General features: G+C 42.5%; 2 protein-coding genes across 4 annotated transcripts; both read left to right on the forward strand.

Annotated features, from left to right (window-relative positions):
• Positions 1-29: 29 nt before the first annotated feature.
• LOC307012800 (tubulin alpha-1B chain-like) lies at positions 30-14,569 on the forward strand. 2 transcript variants are annotated; one of them, XM_079639977.1, is made up of 4 exons: positions 30-170; positions 9,326-9,554; positions 9,654-9,802; positions 13,529-14,569. In XM_079639977.1, the coding sequence occupies exons 2-4, from the start codon at positions 9,488-9,490 to the stop codon at positions 14,489-14,491; spliced, it is 1,179 nt and encodes a 392-aa protein (XP_079496103.1). In that variant the 5' UTR covers positions 30-170; positions 9,326-9,487; the 3' UTR covers positions 14,492-14,569. The 2 variants fall into 2 exon arrangements, with proteins under 2 accessions (XP_079496103.1, XP_079496102.1); XM_079639976.1 differs by lacking the exon at positions 30-170 and adding an exon at positions 6,259-6,384.
• On the forward strand, positions 48-23,733 carry LOC307012797 (tubulin alpha-1B chain-like). 2 transcript variants are annotated; one of them, XM_079639973.1, is made up of 4 exons: positions 48-170; positions 21,051-21,282; positions 21,382-21,530; positions 22,678-23,733. In XM_079639973.1, exons 2-4 carry the CDS (start codon positions 21,216-21,218, stop codon positions 23,653-23,655), a joined length of 1,194 nt encoding a protein of 397 aa, XP_079496099.1. In that variant the 5' UTR covers positions 48-170; positions 21,051-21,215; the 3' UTR covers positions 23,656-23,733. The 2 variants fall into 2 exon arrangements, with proteins under 2 accessions (XP_079496099.1, XP_079496098.1); XM_079639972.1 differs by lacking the exon at positions 48-170 and adding an exon at positions 19,552-19,705.

Below are 23,733 nucleotides of genomic sequence, written 5' to 3' on the forward strand. Positions count from 1 at the left end.
CTTATTTTTTTGCCTTGCCTTATGTTTGTTTTTTGGCCACATTACGTTTTGCCAAATAAATACCTTATACATATTCTTGTCCTTCCCACGCTTTTTGTTATGGCCAATAGCCAGGCCATGACAGATGGGGGCTCGTCCACTTCTTTTATCTGTGATACAGCAACGGATAGGTAAGATTTGTGTTGGGAGTTGATGCGCGTGTATAAAGTTTGTTGGGAGCGCGTGTGCAGGGCGGCCGGTTTCTTTGTTTCGGCTCATTGTGGGAAGGACATTAGATTTCAGATCGTTGTTTGGGGACTGATTAGATTACTTTGTGAGGCTTTGATTTGTTTTGCATTATATTTCAGGACAGGGTTTGCAGGTTGTTCTTAGCCGTGATCAGCTGTTTGTTTTGTTTTTCCTTTGTCTCTCGTTGACACGGGTGCGTTGTATGTGGAGCAGTGCGGAGCGGTGCGAAGTTTTCCCTGGCAGGTTAAGCGGCGGTTCCCTGGGGATTGTTGAGTAGTGTAGTGTTGCGGAGAAAGTGGTTGAAGCTTCGGCTTGGGAGCATGGCCGTGGTCTCAGTAGTGTTGCTAGCCTGCTAGTCGCTTTGCTGGGCCAGCGGTCTCCGGTGCATAAATACCCACCACAAGTAACTGCATGAAGACTAGGGAGGAGATTACTCAGTGGGATGGTAATAGTTAGTGGGGAAACTCCAATCAATAAGTTAGTGTTGTTCCACTTTGGACGCATAGCAAACGTTGTGGTGTCGGTCCGGTTTGTTTTTTTGTTTTTTTTATTCTCTCGGCGTAAAAGGTTCGGTGTTGTATTCCGGTGAGGGCCCGGTCTAAATTTAATATGGTTGACGTAGAGGCATTTATTGAAGCTCCGTCTCAGGAGTCTCTTAGCACTTTTTCAAGAGAGCAGCTGCTCTTGATTGCTGAGCATTTCTCGGTGACTATTGTCGGTGATAGGAGGATGAAGGAGAACATCAAAGACTCTATAGTGTCGAGTCGACATTGAGTGAGACAGGAGTGTTTGCTGCAAAGGAAGAGGGGGTTTTGTTAAAACCTCTTTTTCAGGCTAGTGCACTTTCTTTTGAGCAGCAGAACAAATTGTTGTTGCAGCTGGAACATGACAGAGTAAACTATGCGTTGGGAATTGAAAAGGAAATCACAGTGGCGCGGATACGGCAAGAATCTGAGAAAGCCAAGATAGAGTTGGAGACACATCGTCTGTCTATCCTCAGAGATGGTGAGGGGCAGGGTGAGCAGGTGCCCAGGTCTCATCGTTTTGACATGAATAATCTGCGCTTGCTGCCGCACTTTAATGAAAGTGATCCTGACACGTTTTTTTTATTGTTTGAACATGTAGCTAAGGCTAGAGATTGGCCTGATGCAGACTGCGCACTGATGCTTCAGTGTGTTCTCACAGGAAAAGCACAGTCTGCATATTCCTCCCTATGTTTTGAGGATAGCTCTAGCTATAGTAAGATAAAATCGGCGGTACTTAGGGCATATGAACTGGTGCCAGAGGCCTATCGACAGCGTTTTAGGTCCTTTGAGTAGAAACAAGGTCAAACCTATGTGGAGATGGCGAGGGATTTGTCGGTTAACTGCTCTTGAAATCGCTTCTTTTGACGATTTATGTGAACTCATGATTTTGGAACAGTTCAAAAATATTCTTCCTGACAGGATTGCTACTCAAATAACAGAACACAAGGTAACTTCCGTGGCTGGAGCTGCGGTGGCAGCTGATGAGTTTGTGTTGCTTCAAAAGAGCAGGTTCGGAGGGCGCTCTGGGGCACTAACTGTTTGTGAAGGAAATGGGAAGGATGTTGGGATGGATCCAGGGAAATCGAGTTTGATCAAATCTAATGTGGTTAATAACGATGATTGCCACTACTGTCGTGAAAGAGGCCATTGGAAGGAAGAATGTCCTGCGCTTAGAGCAAAATCTGAGGAAGGAAGATGTTTTGTTGGGCCTGTTGCGTTGGCTGCTCCTGTGAAAAGCTGCTGTGGTGCCGATATGCTTAAATCCCACTTATGTGGATCTGAGGTTTTGGCATCTTATACTCCATTTATACGAGACGGCTTGGTGTCATTGTTAGGTAGTAATGTCAGAGTTCCAATCAAAATCTTGCGAGGTAGTAATGTCAGAGTTCCAATCAAAATCTTGCGGGACACAGGGGCTTTTGACTCCTATATTGTTGACTCTGTTTTGCTGTTGTCGGATGAAAGTGACACAGTTCTGAGTTGGGGAATGGGATTAAAAGTTCTTATGCCGGTTCATAGGGTGTATATTGACTGTGACCTTGTTAAAGGTGAAATAGCTGTTGGTGTACGTCCAGCTTTGCCAATCGAGGGGATACATTTTATTCTGGGCAACGGTTTGGCAGGTAGCAGAGTTTGGGCTGATGTTCTTCCGGCATTTTTAGTGAATGGTGGGCTGATTGAGTCTGGGTTTGAGGAGAGCTCTACAGTGGTGCCAGAGGTCACGTCCTCCTGCGTGATCTCGTGGGCTATGGCCAAAACTATGTTGGGTAGAAACCAGAAGGCCAAGCATTGCTCCACTGGTCAAAGTGGTCGTGGTGGTGGCGGCGGCTTTGATGGTGGTCGTGGCGGCAGTGGCAGTAGGGGTCGAGGACGTGGCAAGGAAATGTTCTGTTATCGGTGTGGAGATCAAGGACATATGGCTAGAGACTGTGACCAAACTGAGGATGTGTGCTACAACTGCAACAAACCAGGCCACATGGCTCGTGACTGTGGGCGTGACTGTGGGCGTGCCAACGACCGGAGGTGCTACTCCTGCGGTGGGCTTGGTCACATCCAGAGATGTTGTGATAAGGTGGTATATTACAATTAGGGTTCGCCAAGAGAGAGTGTTATATATTTGTTCTGTGACTTTTTGTTTTTGTTTGGGATAGGGTTAATTCGTTATACCGGTGGTCCTGGGGACACCGACTTTAAGGGGGCGGGGGTGTGACGACCCCTGCTTGGAGGTCTCATGTGGTGCGTATGGCCCTTTAATGATCCTCCTCTGCTTGTGCCCACACTGATTGTGGACACCTGACAGCTCGTACCGGAGGATTAAAAGGCCTGAGCCAGAGCCTCGAGGTCGCTCCCCGCCAGAGGACTGGACCTCGGAGAGCAGCAGCACTTATTCTTATTTTTTTGCCTTGCCTTATGTTTGTTTTTTGGCCACATTACGTTTTGCCAAATAAATACCTTATACATATTCTTGTCCTTCCCACGCTTTTTGTTATGGCCAAGAGCCAGGCCATGACATGCATATCAGCTTTTAGACATGATGCGCTGATGCTTTGTTTTCACTCTTCAGTGGGCGGGGCCGTCCTTTTGGGCAGGATGTGACGTAGTGCTGCTTGCCCTGAAGATGCTCTCAAACTACTTTTTGATTCAAATAAAACAGGAACATGTATGTGTAAACGCAGAAGATGGATGGCCCCTGTGTATTCAAATGTAAACAGAAAGCAATCATCAATATAGAGTTGTGGATTCAAAATGCCAGTAGAGGAAAATCATAATATGTGCTGGTCACTAAAATGAAATATAAGGTCATTGCCAGGGGTTATCACCACAAACAAAGTCCATGGATCGAATAATCCTATTTAAATATATTGGTTGGTTGATGTACAGGAGAAATAATATATATATATATATAAATGTTAATATTATATTAATGTCAATATTATATATACAGTGTGTATATATATATAATATTGACATTAAATGTGCTTTATTTTGTAAGGTGTTTCTTTGGTTTTGAATGGTAAGCTTTCAAAAACACATCATCACACATATACCGGGCTTTGATGAGGATGGATTATGATTACATGGTTTATTAAGCAGCAGTTAAAAGTACGGCAAACAAAACGGGACAGAATACAATGTGATTACTGTGGGTTCCCTTACCCATACAACTGTACTATTTGGTATGCCAGAAACAGATGAAGTCATTAAGCAAAACCTACAAGTATGCCCTACTGCATATTGCAGTATGGAAGCCAGCATATGTATATGGCTATTCTGACCCACAATACTTTATGGAGCAAGAGGGCAAAGGTAAATATGCAATGTTGTGATGAAGTAGTGCAGTGGTGCCCTCTGGACCTGCAGTGCAGCAACACTAATTGCATAATGCATAATACCAATTGTGATTTAATAAAAAATCTTACATTGAAATAAATAGTTAAGTTCTTTATAACTAGGCATACAGATACAAAATAGAAAAAAATTGCATATTTTAAAACACTAAACAAGCTATTGTCAGAGTCAGTTATAAAGAATATAAACAGAGGGCTTACTATTTCCTGCAGTTGATACAATTAATGATATTTACCAATAAAGAATGACAATATTACTCATATCAGACAAAGATATGTTTGAAAATGAGTTATATACAGTGGGGCAAAAAAGTATTTAGTCAGCCACCAATTGTGCAAGTTCTCCCACTTAAAAAGATGAGGCCTGTCATTTTCATCCTTGGTACACCTCAACTATGAGAGACAGAATGGGGGGAAATAATCCAGGAAATCACATTGTAGGATTTTTAATGAATTAATTGGTGAATTCCTCGGTAAAATAAGTATTTGGTCACCTACAAACAAACAAGATGTCTGGCTCTCACAGACCTGTAACTTCTTCAAGAGCCTCCTCTGTCCTCCACTTGTTAACTGTATTAATGGCACCTGTTTGAACTCGTTATCAGTATAAAAGACACCTATCCACAACCTCCAACAGTCACACTCCAAACTCCACTATGGCCAAGACCAAAGAGCTGTCAAAGGACACCAGAAACAAAATTGTAGACCTGCACCAGGCTGGGAAGACTGACTCTGCAATAGGTAAGCAGCTTGGTGTGAAGAAATCAACTGTGGGAGCAATTATTAGAAAATGGAAGACATACCAGACCACTGATAATCTCCCTCGATCTGGGGCTCCACGCAAGACCTCACCCCGTGGGGTCAAAATGATCACAAGAACGGTGAGCAAAAATCCCAGAACCACACGGGGGGACCTAGTCAATGACCTGCAGAGAGCTGGGACCAAAGTAACAAAGGCTACCATCAGTAACACACTACGCCGCCAGGGACTCAAATCCTGCAGTGCCAGATGTGTCCCCCTGCTTAAGCCAGTACATGTCCAGGCCCGTCTGAAGTTTGCTAGAGAGCATTTAGATGATCCAGAAGAGGATTGGGAGAATGTCATATGGTCAGATGAAACCAAAATATAACTTTTTGGTACAAACTCAACTAGACGTGTTTGGAGGAGAAAGAATGCTGAGTTGCATCCAAAGAACACCTACTGTGAAACATGGGGGGGGGAAACATCATGCTTTGGGGCTGTTGTTCTGCAAAGGGACCAGGACGACTGATCCGTGTAAAGGAAAGAATGAATGGGGCCATGTATCGTGAGATTTTGAGTGACAACCTCCTTCCATCAGCAAGGGCATTGAAGATGAAACGTGGCTGGGTCTTTCAGCATGACAATGATCCCAAACACACCGCCCGGGCAACGAAGGAGTGGCTTCGTAAGAAGCATTTCAAGGTCCTGGAGTGGCCTAGCAGTCTCCAGATCTCAACCCCATAGAAAATCTTTGGAGGGAGTTGAAAGTCCGTGTTGCCCAGCGACAGCCCCAAAACATCACTGCTCTAGAGGAGATCTGCATGGAGGAATGGGCCAAAATACCAGCAACAGTGTGAAAACCTTGTGAAGACTTACAGAAAACGTCATTGCCTCTGTCATTGCCAACAAAGGGTATGTAACAAAGTATTGAGATGAACTTTTGTTATTGACCAAATACTTATTTTCCACCATAATTGGCCCAATTGGTGGCTGACTAAATACTTTTTTGCCCCACTGTGTGTGTGTATGTATGTATGTATGTATGTATGTGTGTATATATATATATATATATATATATAATCGTAATTGAACGTCAAAAGTCGGAATATGCTAATATTTTTTTATTATCTTATTTGCTAAACGTTCTTTTATAATAATATGCATGTGTTGTATTATTCTACTACGTCTATTTATTAATGTTCAGCAATAACCACGTTTTCCCAGTACATCCATGGGACCGACGTTCTTAGGTGGGGTGATTCCGCTTTGAACAGGAATTTTGTTAGCCAGTGTTCTTGTTTTCCATGTGCTCAATAAAGTTCCTTAAAACAATTCTAAAAAATTAAACCAATCAGAAGTGGACCCACTTGCCTTTCATCCAATCAGATTCCGCAGTAATTGCGCCAAGAAAGATATATAAATAGCCCCGCCTAGAAAAAACACACCTGTTACTTCTTACCCTGGACTCATAAAGGCTCTGTCGTGAGAGATAACTTTGCCTTTTCCTCTTCTTTATCAAAACCACATCTTCAGAAAAATGGTGAGTACGATAGTAAAGCTTTTCTCTACTTAGAGGATGTGCATTAACCAAATGCAGCGCTCTGAACGTGTGTCATCATGCGAAAACGTGACCAGCTTAACGTTTAACCGCTTACTCTTTAAACAAGACGCATCATTTTTATGGTGAAACTAAAATGTTGCCGAATAAGCTGTTAAATCAAGCTTCGTCATTAATAAGTCGTTTTAACTGGTGTTGGTAAATTAAGTGTAACTCGACGGCACAGTCAATGTTGAAGTGACGCATTTACAATTGGCGCAAATTGTTGGAAATAAATATACTTCCTGTCTCATTAGTGGCCAGGTTTAATGGTTTCATATTTAAAACATATTAACACAGATAAAACATTTTTGTTCTGAATTTAAGTGAACCAGGGCGTTTTTCCAACGTAGGTTTGAAATGATTACTCGCTGCCTATATTTAAATAAAATGAACGCTCTGTCTCCCCAAATCTCGCGAGTTATTTTTCCTGCCATGGTTTTTTGCCGACCTCGGTTTAGTGTCTTTACATTACATTGCATTTAGCTGACGCTTTTATCCAAAGCGACTTACAATAAGTGCATTCGACCAAGAACAGGCATGAAAATCACTCACCTTTATTCGTCGTTTTGAAACCAAAATAGGTGACCTACGGGGGGGGTAGGTTCAGAGGCCATAATGGTACGCACCGTTGGGTGACGAGTGGAAGACGAGACTCAGCGGCAGTGCTTGGGTCTCGTCTTCCACGGTGCGTACTAGTGATGTGTCGGTCGCGAACGAGCCGGCTCTTTTAAGTCAACGACAGGAGCCGGCTCGCGCCAGCGAACGAGCCGGTTCTTCTCTTTTTTTGCGGAGGGATCTAGATCGGCATGAAGGCACATTATGCAATGTGCACATTATCCCGCTTATTACATGGCCACATTCTCAACAAAGTAACGACATGACTCCCAATATTAATTGAAATGCTTTTATGAATTTAGAAAATGATTTTATTGATTTAAAAAATAGTTGTATTTATTTAAATTGACATGCATCCGCTGAGGAAAATAGTCCGTTGTTACCGTTTGAACTAACGTAGCAACGGCAGGAACTGCTTCAATAGTGTTTTTGAGGAGCTTTTTGATTACAGATTTGAAAACATTGTTGCTTGCGTTCAAAGTAGCACAATTCATTATGTCAAACCTTGGAAAGTATCTAGATATCCCTGCCCTAATGCCAAAGTAACTGTCAACTGAATATGTGTCGCCGTTTGATGTCTATGTCTGGACCGCTGCGTAAAAAGGAGGGTTTCTGCCACATTGCTTATCTTCTTACTTCTATAAGAATAAAACACGGAGGAGGGAGATCTCTTTTTCTCCCCATCTTCTGAGAGCCCAGCAGCTGATCTCAGAGCACGCTCCCCTCTCCTGGAGGGGGGCGTGGTCAGCTGCAGCTCACAGAATCGGCCTTTTCTTTAAATATAATTTTAAAATGTCGATACAGTAGCCCCTTTTTTTTTTAAATAGTTTTTATAGGTTTTGCTATCTGTTTTGTGTAGCGTGGTTCTACAAGCAAGTCAGTGCATTCATTGGGTGGTATCAGAGAGTTACAAGGGCCTGTAAATGCAATGAAAACATTTGGCCACAGCAAATCATTTATATTAAACATGTCATTTGTACTTTTGAATACTTCAGTACAAAGGATGTATTGAATAATACTGAAAAGTGTTTAATGTTTTGATAATGCTGGAAACTACTGTATTGTGTGTTTTAGGCTATCTTTGCCAATAAAATGTATTAAAATCTGAATAACATAACATTGTATTGGCTGTCAGTCATGATGGAAGAGTAGACAAGTTAAGTTACAGCATGTCCACCATCTGCATATGCATTAAGCCATTTGCATTAAGCCCTTACCACATTGTGCCTCATATATTAGACCCAGTGACAGGCTGGCATGAAATGTCTTGCATAATACTTAGTAAGGAGGCCATAATATTTTTGACTCATGGCTGAAGTTAAGTTTCTCCAGCTCTCCCCAGGTTGGCAAAAAAATGCATCTCAAAATGCATCAGATTGATGCTTTAAAATATGGAATATTCACAATTCCGGGGGAGCATGCCCCCGGACCCCCCTAGAGGGATAATATCCTTCTCAGCTTTTCCCCCCCTGACCCGTTTTCATGCCTGCAAGAAGGCAAACTAGAAGAAATTAGAATCATATAAGTACATCAGGTTTCATAGAGCCAATCCATTTCAAGTGCTACTCAACTGGCGTTAGATAAGCCAGACGTTTATTAGTAAGTGCTTTGTTAGTAATTGTATTGCTCGAAGTGGAGTCGAAAGAGATGAGTTTTGAGTCTGCGCCGGCTTTCTGCTGTCCTGATGTCAATGGGGAGCTCATTCCACCTTTTTGGAGCCAGGATAGCAAACCGACGTGTTTTCTCTAATGTCTTCACATTAGAGGGATGAGAGACATGGTTCCAATTTTTACTTTATTTAGGTCGAATTAGATAATAATTATTATGTGTGTTTACGTTCTGGCCTGCCACGCCACTAGTCTCCTAAAGGGGTGTGGCAGTTGCGCAATCCATGTGAGACAGTTGCAGAAAATGTAAATGCGTAGTCTCCTCTCTTAACACTGGCTCACATTCACGTCCAATCGTGCCACCTGTCTGCCAACAACTGCGTCATTGTGCTTTCGGTATTAGACGTTTAAACAGTATTTAGCCTCTTTGTTTTTAATTATAACTGTCATTCTGTTCAGATGACAAATGTGTGCGTCAGGTGACTTAAATCATGATATGATGTTTGGTTCTTATTAAAATAGTATTTTTCTCTAGAGCAGTCCTCCCACATGTGGTGATATGCCACTAGAATGCATGTTACACTGTTTTTGCACAAGAGTCAGCCAACTAGGCTTCCTTTTTATGAGAGTTTCTTAACAACCTTTTTTTCCTTTGACAGCGTGAGTGCCTCTCAATCCACGTTGGGCAGGCTGGTGTGCAGATTGGCAATTCGTGCTGGGAGCTTTACTGCCTGGAACATGGGATCCAGCCGGACGGCAGGAAGCCTGGTGACCAGAACATCTCAGGAGGAGGAGGGGACGATTCCTTCAACACCTTCTTCATGGAGACTGGAGCTGGAAAGCACGTCCCCAGAGCTGTGTTTGTTGACCTGGAGCCCACTGTCATCGGTACATTCTCATGAATTCTAAATGATAAAAGTATCATAAATGCCTTTTCCCCCTTCTGTCATTCAAAAGCTTCAATAATCTAATGCTCATTGCCCTTAGATGAGGTGCGCACGGGGACTTACCGCCAGCTGTTCCACCCTGAGCAGCTGATCACTGGCAAGGAGGATGCTGCCAACAACTACGCCCGAGGACACTACACCATCGGCAAGGAGGTTATCGACCTCGTGATGGACAGAATCCGAAAGCTGGTCAGTACATTTAGAACAGAAGTCAGTTTTGCTGAAGAGTATTAAATGAATCAGTTTATTGCTAAGTAGGTTTTCACATGCAAGGCGTATGCAATCATATTGTGGTGAATGGCAAAAGGCAAGTATCATAATAAATATGCAGGGTTCGTACGGGTGCTTGAAATCCTTGAAAATGCTTGAAATTTGACGTGGTGTTTTCAAGGTTGGGAAAGTGCTTGAATTTTGGGAATGGTGCTTGAAATTGAGTAAGTGCTTGAAAATCTAAATGCTTTACTTTTACAATAAAGTCCTGTCTGACTGAATAGTTCGCTTTTTAGATTAAAAGAAAATAATTGCTTCGCTTTTACATAAAACAGCTCCGCTCAGGCCTTCCCGCGCTATGCGCGCGACCTGCAAGTGTTTGTGTTCCGTGTGACCTGGGCATTCTGATGAGTGATAGATGACAGTGTGCCAGGAGGTTGCAGTTTCAACGAGCGTTGGCTAGCAGAAGACAAATAGAGGGTCAAGCTCTCGAGTAGCCTCCTGCAAAGTTTGCAAACAAATAATTTCAGTTGATCACGATGGGAGAGTCTGCGCTGACGAGCCACATGAAAGGTACGCCGTATTAGAGCCTTTTAGATTAGGCTAACGTTGCATGTTACGTTTATTTAAGCTAACGTTAGCGAGCTGAATGAGGGATGATAATAATAATTGTAGGGGACAATCATTTCAGAGGAGCGTACCTATGTTATGTGCGTTACAGTCGCCATCGTGTGGTGTTCAGAGGATGAAGCACTCACTGGTAATTCAACCCAGTCTCACAGCATTTCGTGTTATAGTCACAAAATATAATCTATTGATTCGACACAGAGCGATTTTGAAAGCAATGTTTCTACTGGTAGTATGTTTCGTGTCTGAACCAAATGTGACTTGCTCTATCGTCACATTGACCCGAAGACACATTTTCGTTTGTATTACTGGTCTGGGGGAAGCTCGCGAGTGTGTTTGTGTATTTTTGCGTTTGTGTACCGGGGAAACACTCACAGGAATCACCGGCTGTTGTTATGCTTGCTGTGATGTTACATTAGTCCAGTGGTTCTCAAAGTGGGGGCGCGCCCCCCCTGGTGGGCGCAGAGGCATGCCAGGGGGGGCGCGAGAGACCAGGAGGAAAAATGGTTATAAAAAAAAAAAAAAAAAAATCATAATTTGAAAAATTATTGATTCGAAAATAATATGATGCAGTACAGTACTATTACGTCTGGGTCTCTGTTTCATTAAAGCTCGGCTCTGTGTGTGTGTGTGTGTGGAACGAGCCATTTTGTGTGCGCGTGAGTGAGAGAGAGAGCGCACCGGTACTGGAGATCGTTGTTGTTAGCTTCTGGTGCTAGCGAGCTACGCTAACAGATATAAGGAGTTTTTTCAACAACAGAGTGGAGGAGAGTCCTCTCCTGTCAGACTGAGAGCTAAAGGACTCTCTCAGTGTTATCTCAGTGGGTCTCAAATGTTTTGGTCACCATTAATGTAAATAATTATTTCCGAGGCACACGTTTATATGATCATTATAGTTATAAAAAAATAAGAGAATAAATGAAAAACAGGTATGAAATACTATATGACAGTAAAACAAGAATAAAGTTTAAAAGGGTGATTTGTAAAATATCCATCAAGAAAAAGTAAATCTGTTTACAGGTCTGTTTCATATGGGTGTTGAGAGATGTATCCATAGATCTCTTCCTTTCGCTCTCAAAGTGCACCAGATTGATGCTTTTAACTTCAATATTTAAAAATAAATCTTCCCGGGGAAGCTTGCCCCCGCACCCCCCTATGTGACGTCCACACATCACCTATAAAAATAGCACTTTACCCCTGCTTACACCTATATGCCGTGAGCTGAATATTGAGCCTTCATTGTAACAGTCGCGGGTACGTTGTGTATTTGCGTGGGGATTGTTGCAGTAGAAAATTCCACTGTAGCGCCCGGTACATTAATGGGAAACCCTAAATGTTTGAGCACCCTCTATGAAACGTCAAGCTACCCCACAGCACCCCCAAAATAAATCTCTGGCGCCGCCACTGAGCCTGATTATTCGTTTTGGGGGGGCCCGACTTTTTTTTTTCTCCAAAGGGGGGGCCTGACAGAAAAAGTTTGAGAACCACTGCATTAGTCAGTTCTCTGCTTGTAATTATGCCGTCACAAGCTTCACATTTGTATTTATCATCAGAATTTGCTGAAACAAGTTTAATATTCTGAAAGCCAATACTTTGTTTATTTGAAAACAGATGAAAACAAACTGTCTTTTATATAAAATTGAAGTATTATAAAAGTAAAACTACATTTTGCTTTAATCCCATGTAATTGTAGAATGAAGACAGTCTTTCTTTGAAGATGTATTTGTCAGGTGTCTTGAGCAGTCAAAATGACCTACAAATCATTGTACACATTTGTAAATATTATTTTCCACTTGTTACCATGTGAGTCTATTTTTATGCAGCTCTGCGTGATTTTGTGGCTACAATTCAGACTACCAGAGGTGGAATAAGTACTCAGATAATGTACTTGAGTAAAAGTACAAGTACTCAGATCTTGTAGTGAAAGTACAAGTACTCAGATCTTGTAGTAAAAGTACAAGTACTCAGATCTTCTACTTGAGTAAAAGTAGAAGTACCAGAGTGTAGGAATACTCTGTTACAGTAAAAGTCCTGCATTCAAAATGTTCCTCAAGTAAAAGTAGAAAAGTATTCTCATCAAAATATAGTGAAAGTAGCGACAGTAAAAGTAGTCATTGTGCAGATTGGTCCATTTCAGAATAATAGATATGATATGTTTTATAATGATTGATCATGAAAGTGTTCTCAAAGCTGGTAAAGGAGCAGCTAGTTTGAATGACTTTGTATACTGCAGGGTAGCTGGTGGATTTACTCCAGGTGGAACTAAAGTCTGATTTAACACTTGATTATATTTCACATCTGAGAAGTAACTAAAGGGATTAAATACATGTAGGGAGTAGAAGTACATAATTTACCTCTGACTTATGTTTACTGCCAACCTAAAAGTAGCTCAAAAATAGTAATCAATAATGTATTGAAAAGTTATTTGGCAGGTTGTTTTATATTGGCTCAGCCAGGTAATATGGGATGCCCAGTCTACGTACAGATCACTCATTTAGAAATATTAAACTTAGTTTTCTTTTCTTTAATTTTTCATCCTCGTGTAGAAGGCTATCACGAAACACACATTTGGTTGTTTATAGCATAAAGAACATCTGATTGAATGTGAGGTAGGGAAATAATCATTTGAGTATGTGTATATAAATATGTAATTTACAACAGCTGTAAGATGCTTGAAAAGCTGGAAAATGCACCTTGAAAGTCCTTGAATTTGACTCTGGAAAAGGTGTAAGAACCCTGAATATGTGAAGTATATGTTTTAAAATGTAGAGCTGTACAGTGTTTTAAACACAAGACATAACAATCTGGTATCACGCTTTGAAAGTCAGCATATTTCCCCCATTCTGGCCCATTTGCATGGGCTCCCTCCACCCTGCACAATTCAGTTTAAGATCCTCCTGATGGCATTCAAAGCCCTCCATGTTGTGGCCCCCTCTGATCTCTGATCTGTTTTCATCTATATGTTTACATGCTGTGCACTAACACACTTTGTTAACATTAGCTGTGAACCCTTGGCACTACTGTCTTTGTATTATATAAATACATTTATTATTTCATGATTTTCTCTTTTTGTTTCAGTCTGACCAGTGCACCGGTCTTCAGGGTTTCCTGGTGTTCCACAGCTTCGGAGGGGGCACCGGCTCTGGCTTCACCTCCCTGCTGATGGAGCGTCTGTCCGTCGACTACGGCAAGAAGTCCAAACTGGAGTTCTCCGTCTACCCAGCTCCCCAGGTGTCCACCGCTGTGGTGGAGCCCTACAACGCCATCCTGACCACCCACACCACCCTGGAGCACTCTGACTGTGCCTTCATGGTTGATAATGAGGCTATTTTTGATATCTGCCGTAGAAACCTCGATGTCGAGCGTCCCTCTTACACCAACCTGAACAGGTTAATGAGTCAGATTGTGTCCTCCATCACTGCCTCCCTTCGCTTTGATGGAGCCCTCAATGTTGATCTGATAGAGTTCCAGACCAACTTGGTGCCCTATCCCCGTATCCACTTCCCTCTGGCCACCTATGCCCCTGTTATCTCTGCAGAGAAAGCTTTCCACGAGCAGCTCTCGGTGGCAGAGATCACTAACTCCTGCTTCGAGCCAGCCAATCAGTTTGTGAAATGCGACCCAAGCCACGGAAAATACATGGCCTGCTGCCTTTTGTACCGTGGTGATGTCGTTCCCAAAGACGTGAACGCTGCCATTGCCAATATCAAAACCAAGCGCTCCATCCAGTTTGTGGACTGGTGCCCCACTGGTTTCAAGGTGGGCATCAACTACCAGCCGCCCACTGTAGTTCCTGGTGGAGACCTGGCCAAGGTACAGAGGGCTTTGTGCATGCTGAGCAACACCACTGCTATTGCAGAGGCCTGGGCTCGGCTGGACCACAAGTTTGATCTGATGTACGCTAAGCGTGCCTTTGTGCACTGGTATGTGGGTGAGGGTATGGAGGAGGGAGAGTTCTCTGAGGCCAGAGAGGACATGGCCGCTCTGGAGAAAGATTACGAGGAGGTTGGAGATGATGATGAGGACGGAGAAGAGTATTAGACAGGCAGACATTCTGCTGTATTGCTCCATGCTGTTTTATTAATGTCAAGTAAATAAAGTTGTTTGACTGAACCTGAACCTCTGATTTCCTCTCGTCAATAAATACACTGTTAAACATGACCGATCTGCCTAGATGGGTTTGTCTGTATTCACTTGCTCAGTTCAATCAAAAATGTTTTTGCACAGAAATGCTATTACTCAATTCAGTCACTTGGAGGCAGTGGTGTTCAACATGTATATATCTTTTCTCTGAACAGACCAGGCAATCTAGTTAACTGCACTGCTAGATTCATCACTCAATTATTTCACAACATCACATGATTCAAGAGTCGATTTGCATATCGTCACCATCTTAAACTAATGGCCTAAGTCATATTTGAACGTTTTTCAAAAAACAACCAAATATAGAATATATTAATTTCATAAAAAGGTTGACAATATATGACTATTGACGTACAAATAACACTGTCTGTCAATTGTGTAAAATAAGAGGATTAGATGACTTAGGCCAATGTACGAACATGTTGTGACTTAGGCAATTTGAAACCTGACTTAGGCCTTATTGCTTCTGGAGTAAGTGACTTAGGCAAAACAGTGCACTTCTCTTTCCCGCATTACTGTGACAGACCATGGGGCTGGGTCAGCCACTAACATTTTAAAATGCTAGAGCATACTGAGACTCAAAAAACAGAGGGCAGTTTGGCCGTGGTTGGCCCTTTTTAATTCAATATAGCAAACTCAAAAGGTACAACTTAAATCTCAGCTAAATAAAACAAAAGTCAAGTAAATGAAATGCTGAGGAGGCATGTGCCTCTCCTCACTACTCCCTCCAGCTCTTTGCTGTGTTTTTAACCCTTTTCTATTTAAAGGTCCCATGACATGGCCCTTTCGACTGATCATAGTTCCATTGTTGAGGTCTACTAGATTTACATTGTTCAATGTTCCAAACTCACATTGGTTTCTCATCCAGCATATCTGTATAGTATGTGTATTCACTCTGTCCTAAACGGCTTGTTGGAGCTCCTGCCCCCCCCCCGCCCATCCCTGTGAGCCCACTGTGCTCTGATTGGTCACCTCGCCCACTCTGTTCTGATGAGTCCACCACCGTTACAGCGGAACATCAGTTTTTATGTGTTACAATGGCGTTGGCAACCAGAAAATGACAAACAGAGGAGAATGCTGCGTGGGGTCTGGGTGCCGTGTTGGCGGGGCTCGCTGCTCCGCCCTTTGAGACTCGAGGAGCCGACAGTGTGAGCTGTATTACTGGTGTCGTTTCCTGGTTACTGCGTGGGGTCAGCGAGACACGGCGAAACTCAGCCTCAGCACACACGTGAGTGTGTGGCGAACTGTGAGTGGAGATCCACGCAGCTGCGGCTGAGTGTGCCGGCGAAACTCAGTGGAAAATCGCGGCTGAGAAAAGATTGTGTGTGTGTGTGTGTGTGTGTGTGTGTGTGTGTGGCAAATTGTCAAAAAGCTGATGACACTCGACGGGCAGGACATGTCTCATGGACTGAAGGTCCTGAAACTTCCTCTCCTTGATGTGCCTGGGTGAAGGAACTTCTTGTTCTGCAGTAGTGCAAATCAACAGTGGGCAGATCCTTCAACCAGTACACAGTAGTACGAGGAGCGACGCACATAAAGAGGCGACCTGGGGTCTGCGGCTGAAAAGAGAAACCTGAAAGTGAGACATATGAGTTAAATCACTCAGTGAGGTGTTCTGTCAGAGAGAGAGGAGTTTAGTTTCCTGCAGCCTGTGACGGCCAATCACAGTTTAAGTGTCTTCCTCACTGTAAGCAGTTAAGATAGAGCTGTTTGTGAAAGGTTATTTGTTTTCTTTATTGTTCAGATGGAAACCACTGCTTTCTGCTCACTGGTGAGTTAGCCTATGAGTGTTCAGCACATCAGGCAGCAGCTGTATGGGCATTGCTCTGTGGCAGCTGTTATGTGCACATTGTTAATCCTGGGCAATGCATCCTTAAATTGTTTGACTGTGAGGTGTTATAACATTGTACTCTGGAGAGTCTGTTAAGGTAATAAAGAAACAGCATGATGGGATGCACTAGTAGAGAGAACCACATTTGTAAAGCACTTTTTTGTTAATGTATGATTTGCTGCATATGAGGAATAAAACAAAAATCCTCTGTGGTACCATATTGAAGTATCATTATTTTGCATCGTGTTGAATCGCATCGCCCCGTTTAGCATAATGTTGAATCAAATCGTATCGAACTGTATCGCAACAGGGCCGAATCGTATCGCATCGCCCGGTGATTCAAATGTATCGTTAATGTATCGTATCGTTGGCAACGTATCGAGATGCGCATCGCATCGGCCTCAGTGATGGAGATGCATATCCCTGCTGGACATGTAATCGGCAGGGTTCTCTTTTCCAGCCTTGTACTTGATAATGTAGCTGTATGGTTGAAGTCTTAGCTCCCAGCGTTCTAACCGAGCTGGGGGTGTGGCTTTTGGGTTGTTGAAGATCGGTTCAAGCGGTTTGTGATCTGCGATAACAGTGAAGTGTGACCCATAGAGATATAGGTGGAAGTGTTCACATGCCCAGGGCCCAGGAGTTCAACACTTTTAATCTCAATCAGATCCGATCAGATTTTGAAATCCCATTTTTTGTGATCCAGGATCAGACAAGTCGGCCAGATTTTGTCCCTGGAGTTCAAAGCAATTCAGGATAGGCTAACACTGATCCAGATTACGATTTTTCAAGATGACTAGATCCTGAATATCAGTGCTTTAATCCTACCGATCGCCATCTAGTGGACATGAAAAATAATACAAGGAAGACAAGAGACCACATTGCAGACATCTATTGTCCGCAATTACTTTTGAAAGGTGATGACAGGTGATGGACTTTTTTTTTGTTGAAGGTATTTTTTCTTTAATCGAAATTACATTTGTGATTGACAATCTTGGTTGTGGTACTTTCATGACCATAAACATTTATGTCATCAACATTTGGTTGAAAACAAAATAAGCCACCACAAACATGACCAAAAAATGAAAAATTAAATTGATTTGCCATGAAGGCTAAAAATGGTGTATTATTTCAGTTAACAAACTTTGCCATCTTGTGGCCCTGGCCATGGCAACGCATCCCTCGCCTTAAAACACGATATTAATATAACTCCTATGAAAATGATTAAAAAGTGCTCAAACTTCACACGTGTGCTAACAGTCCAGCCGTGAAGACATCTATTTGACAGTTTTAAGATTTCTTCAAATGCCGTTGCCTTGGCAACACAATGCTCAATATGAAACACGGTTTTCTCACGACTTCAGTTCAAATGCTCGAAATGGCCCACAACTTCACAGGTTTGATCACGATGCAGCCATCAACACATCTAAGTGTATTATGGGGTGTCATCAAATATAGTTGCCATGGCGACAGATCATTTGCCATCAAGTTAGTTCAAAAGTTTGCAGTTCAAATATTCTGCTGCTTTTCCAAGCCTTTTTACTTTATTTTCTCCTCTCATCACACATAGTGTTCATGTATAATTTCAATCTAAATTCTCCACTTTCTTCTCACACATTACATTTCAGCATAGCAGTTCAGCGTCAGCTTTTCAGCATAAAGCATTCCCACGAGCAATTTATGCAGGAATTGCATTCTCTAGTCTCTTTTACTGTCCTCTTTTTCTAAGTGCATATCAGCTTTTAGACATGATGCGCTGATGCTTTGATTTCACTCTTCAGTGGGCGGGGCCGTCCTTTTGGGCAGGATGTGACGTAGTGCTGCTTGCCCTGAAGATGCTCTAAATCTACTTTTTGATTCAAATAAAACAGGAACATGTATGTGTAAACGCAGATGATGGATTGCCCCTGTGTATTCAAATGTAAACAGAAAGCAATCATCAATATAGAGTTGTGGATTCAAAATGCCAGTAGAGGAAAATCATAATATGTGCTGGTCACTAAAATGAAATATAAGGTCATTGCCAGGGGTTATCACCACAAACAAAGTCCATGGATCGAATAATCCTATTTAAATATATTGGTTGGTTGATGTACAGGAGAAATTATATTATATATATATATAATATTGACATTAAATGTGCTTTATTTTGTAAGGTGTTTTTTGGTTTTGAATGGTAAGCTTTCAAAAACACATCATTACACATATACCGGGCTTTGATGAGGATGGATTATGATTACATGGTTTATTAAGCAGCAGTTTAAAGTACGACAAACAAAACGGGACAGAATACAAAGAGATTACTGTGGGTTCCCTTACCCATACAACTGTACTATTTGGTATGCCAGAAACAGATTAAGTCATTAAGCAAAACCTACAAGTATGCCCTACTGCATATTGCAGTATGGAAGCCAGCATATGTATATGGCTATTCTGACCCACAATACTTTATGGAGCAAGAGGGCAAAGGTAAATATGCAATGTTGTGATGAAGTAGTGCAATGGTGCCCTCTGGACCTGCAGTGCAGCAACACTAATCGCATAATGCATAATACCAATTGAGATTTAATAAAAAATCTTACATTGAAATAAATAGTTAAGTTCTTTATAACTACGCATAAAGATACTAAAGAGAACAATATGGCATATTTTAAAACAATAATAAACAAGCTATTGTCAGAGTCAGTTATAAAGAATATAAAAGGAGGGCTTACTATTTCCTGCAGTTGAATGATATTTATCAATAAAGAATGACAATATTACTCAAATCAGACAGATATGTTGGAAAATGACTGAAATATATATATATATTTATCGTAATTCAAATATGAACGTCAAAAGTTGGAATATGCCAATATTTGTTTCTTATTATCTTATTTGCTAAACGTTCTTGTATAGTAATATGCATGAGTTGTATTATTCTATTAAGTCTATTTATTAATGTTTAGCAATAACCACGTTTTCCCAGTACATCCATGGGACTGACGTTCTTAGGTGATTCCGCTTTGAACAGGAATGTTGTTAGCCAGTGTTCTTGTTTTCCATCTGCTCAATAAAGTTTCTTTAAAAAAAGAATTCAACCAATCAGAAGTGGACCCACTTGTCTTTTCATCCAATCAGATTCCGCAGCAATTGCGCCGAGTAAGATATATAAATAGCCCCGCCTAGAAAAAACACACCTGTTACTTCTTACCCTGGACTCATAAAGGCTCTGTTGTGAGAGATAACTTTGCCTTTTCTTCTTCTTTATCGAAACTCTCTGTCCTCACATCTTCAGAAAAATGGTGAGTACGATGGTACAGCTTTTCTCCACTTAGAGGATGTGTATTTAACCAAATGCAGCGCTCTGAACGTGTGTCATCATGCGAAAACGTAACCAGCTTAACGTTTTTTAACCGCTTACTCTTTAAACAAGACGCATCATTTTTATAGTGAAACACATTTTTTGGGGGTATAAGCTGTTAAATCAAGCTTCGTCATTAATAAGTCGTTTTAACTGGTGTTGGTAAATTAAGTAACTCGACGGCAGTCAAGATGTTGAAGTGACGCATTTACAATCGGTGCGAATTGTTGGAAATAAATATACTACCTGTCTCATTAGTGGCCAGGTTTAATTGTTTCAAATTTAAAACATGATATTAACACAGATAAAACATTTTTTTGTACGTTTGAAATGATTACTCGCTGCCGATATTTAAATAAAATGAACGCTCTGTCTCCCCAAATCTCGCGAGTTATTTTTCCTGCGATGGATTTTTGTCGACCTCGGTTTAGTGTTTTTACAATCCATTGCATTTAGCTGATGCTTTTATCCAAAGCGACTTACAATAAGTGCATTCGACCAGGAAGATCCAAACTAGAAAAAAAACGGAATGATATAAATAGCCAAACCAGGTTTCATAGAGCCAAACCATTTCAAGTGCTGCTCAACTGGCTTTACATAAGCCAGACGTTTATTAGTATGTAAGGGCTTTCTTAGTAATTGTATTGCTCGAAGTGGAGTCGAAAGAGATGAGTTTTGAGTCTGCGCCGGCTTTCTGCTGTCCTGATGTCAATGGGGAGCTCATTCCACCATTTTGGAGCCAGGATAGCAAACCGACGTGTTTTCTCTAATGTCTTCACATTAGAGGGATGAGAGACATGGTTCCAATTTTACTTTATTTAGGTCGAATTAGATAATAATAATTATTTGTGTTTACGTTCTGGCCTGCCACGCCACTAGTCTCCTAAAGGGGTGTGGCAGTGGCGCAATCCGTGTGAGACAGTTGCAGAAAATGTAAATGCATAGTCTCCTCTCTTAACACTGGCTCACATTCACGTCCAATCGTGCCACCTGTCTGCCAACAACTGCATCATTGTGCTTTGGGTATTAGACGTATAAACAGTATTTAGCCTCTTTTTTTTTAATCATAACTGTCGTTCTGTTCAGATGACAAATGTGTGCGTCAGGTGACTTAAATCATGATATGATGTTTGGTTCTTATTAAAATAGTCTTTTTCTCTAGAGCAGTCGTCCCACATGTGGTGATATGCCACTAGAATGCATGTTACACTGTTTTTGCACAAGAGTCAGCCAACTAGGCTTCCTTTTTATGAGTGTTTCTTAACAACCTTTTTTTCCTTTTACAGCGTGAGTGCCTCTCAATCCACGTTGGTCAGGCTGGTGTGCAGATTGGCAATTCATGCTGGGAGCTTTACTGCCTGGAACATGGGATCCAGCCGGACGGCAGGAAGCCTGGTGACCAGAACATCTCAGGAGGAGGAGGAGGGGACGATTCCTTCAACACCTTCTTCATGGAGACTGGAGCTGGAAAGCACGTCCCCAGAGCTGTGTTTGTTGACCTGGAGCCCACTGTCATCGGTACATTCTCATGAATTCTAAATGATAAAAGTATCATAAATGCCTTTTCCCCCTTCTGTCACTCAAAAGCTTCAATAATCTAATGCTCATTGCCCTTAGATGAGGTGCGCACTGGGACTTACCGCCAGCTGTTCCACCCAGAGCAGCTGATCACTGGCAAGGAGGATGCTGCCAACAACTACGCCCGAGGACACTACACCATCGGCAAGGAGGTTATCGACCTTGTGATGGACAGAATCCGAAAGCTGGTCAGTACATTTAGAACAGAAGTCAGGAGCCTATATCTATATCGGCTAATTGCATCTGAATTACTGTTACAATGAAGGCTCCATAATCAGCTCACGGCATATAGGCAGGGGTAAAGTGCTATTGGGGGGTGGACCTCACCTCCTCTAGGGGGGTCCTCACCTCCTCTAGGGGGGTCCGGGGGCATGCTCCCCCGGGAACATTTTTTTTAAATATTGAAGTTGAAAGCATCAATCCGGTGCACTTTGAGAGCAACATGAAGAGATCTATGGATACCTCTCTCAGCACCCATATGAAACAGAACTGTAAACAGATTTAATTTTTCTTTATGGATATTTTACAAATCACTCCCCTTTTAAACTGTATTCTTGTTTTACTGCCATATAGTATTTCATACTTTTTTTCATTTATTCTCTTACATCTATAATGATCATATGAAGGTGTACCGCGGAAATAATCTTTTGAATAATTTGTGACAACTGTTCTAAACACTCAGAGTCCTTTAGCTCACCTGAGCCCCTCAGTCTGACAGGAGAGGACCCTCCTCCAGCTTGTTGTGGAAACAGCTCCTTATGTCCGTTAGTGCAGCTAGCTAACCAGATGCTAACATCACGGTCCCCGCTAGCACCGGTCCCTCTCTCGCTCTCTCCCTCTCTCTCTCACACTAAATGCGCTACTGCCACACACACACACACACACACACACACGAGCTTGAATGACACAAGCACACGTGTATTTCCATGCAACTCTGATTGGTCTGTTGACTTGCCTCTGTTGCATTCACTGAACACGGGAAATTACAGTCCTGCCGTGGTCTCTTGTGTCATGATGAGGTTCACGTAAAGCACGGTTAATGTATTATATTATTGAGGTGTCTCAAATATACGTCAATCAAGTGGCACCTGCTAACGGGGTTTTTTCAAACATTATTATTTTAATTGTATTTTTCTTTCTTTAGTTACTTTTTTTTAACTGTCGGTGATCTACCCGCACCACACTCGCGATCGACTGGTTGGCGACCACTGATCTATATGTTTACATGCTGTGCACTAACACACTTTGTTAACATTAGCTGTGAACCCTTGGCACTGCTGTCTTTGTATTATATAAATACATTTATTATTTCATGATTTTCTCTTTTTGTTTCAGTCTGACCAGTGCACCGGTCTTCAGGGTTTCCTGGTGTTCCACAGCTTCGGAGGGGGCACCGGCTCTGGCTTCACCTCCCTGCTGATGGAGCGTCTGTCCGTCGACTACGGCAAGAAGTCCAAACTGGAGTTCTCCGTCTACCCAGCTCCCCAGGTGTCCACCGCTGTGGTGGAGCCCTACAACGCCATCCTGACCACCCACACCACCCTGGAGCACTCTGACTGTGCCTTCATGGTTGATAATGAGGCTATTTTTGATATCTGCCGTAGAAACCTCGATGTCGAGCGTCCCTCTTACACCAACCTGAACAGGTTAATGAGTCAGATTGTGTCCTCCATCACTGCCTCCCTTCGCTTTGATGGGGCCCTCAATGTTGATCTGACAGAGTTCCAGACCAACTTGGTGCCCTATCCCCGTATCCACTTCCCTCTGGCCACCTATGCCCCTGTTATCTCTGCAGAGAAAGCTTTCCACGAGCAGCTCTCAGTGGCAGAGATCACTAACTCCTGCTTCGAGCCAGCCAATCAGTTTGTGAAATGCGACCCACGCCACGGAAAATACATGGCCTGCTGCCTTTTGTACCGTGGTGATGTCGTTCCCAAAGACGTGAACGCTGCCATTGCCAACATCAAAACCAAGCGCTCCATCCAGTTTGTGGACTGGTGCCCCACTGGTTTCAAGGTGGGCATCAACTACGAGCCGCCCACTGTAGTTCCTGGTGGAGACCTGGCCAAGGTCCAGAGGGCTTTGTGCATGCTGAGCAACACCACTGCTATTGCAGAGGCCTGGGCTCGGCTGGACCACAAGTTTGATCTGATGTACGCTAAGCGTGCCTTTGTGCACTGGTATGTGGGTGAGGGTATGGAGGAGGGAGAGTTCTCTGAGGCCAGAGAGGACATGGCCGCTCTGGAGAAAGATTACGAGGAGGTTGGAGCTGATAGTCAGGGAAATGATGATGAGGACGGAGAAGAGTATTAGAAAGGCAGACGTTCTGCTGTATTGATCCATGCTGTTTTATTAATGTCAAGTAAATAAAGTTGTTTGACTGAACCTGAA

Source organism: Notothenia rossii (genome assembly GCF_949606895.1).
Source record: "Notothenia rossii genome assembly, chromosome: 7".
Lineage (NCBI taxonomy): Eukaryota > Metazoa > Chordata > Actinopteri > Perciformes > Nototheniidae > Notothenia > Notothenia rossii.

Excerpts from the sequence above, each read along its gene's own strand:
- LOC307012800 (XM_079639976.1), top strand. Across the intron at positions 9,555-9,653 it reads CCTGGAGCCCACTGTCATCG|ATGAGGTGCGCACGGGGACT; the intron begins GTACATTCTCAT and ends CATTGCCCTTAG. Across the intron at positions 9,803-13,528 it reads TGGACAGAATCCGAAAGCTG|TCTGACCAGTGCACCGGTCT; the intron begins GTCAGTACATTT and ends TTTTTGTTTCAG.
- LOC307012797 (XM_079639972.1), top strand. Across the intron at positions 21,283-21,381 it reads CCTGGAGCCCACTGTCATCG|ATGAGGTGCGCACTGGGACT; the intron begins GTACATTCTCAT and ends CATTGCCCTTAG. Across the intron at positions 21,531-22,677 it reads TGGACAGAATCCGAAAGCTG|TCTGACCAGTGCACCGGTCT; the intron begins GTCAGTACATTT and ends TTTTTGTTTCAG.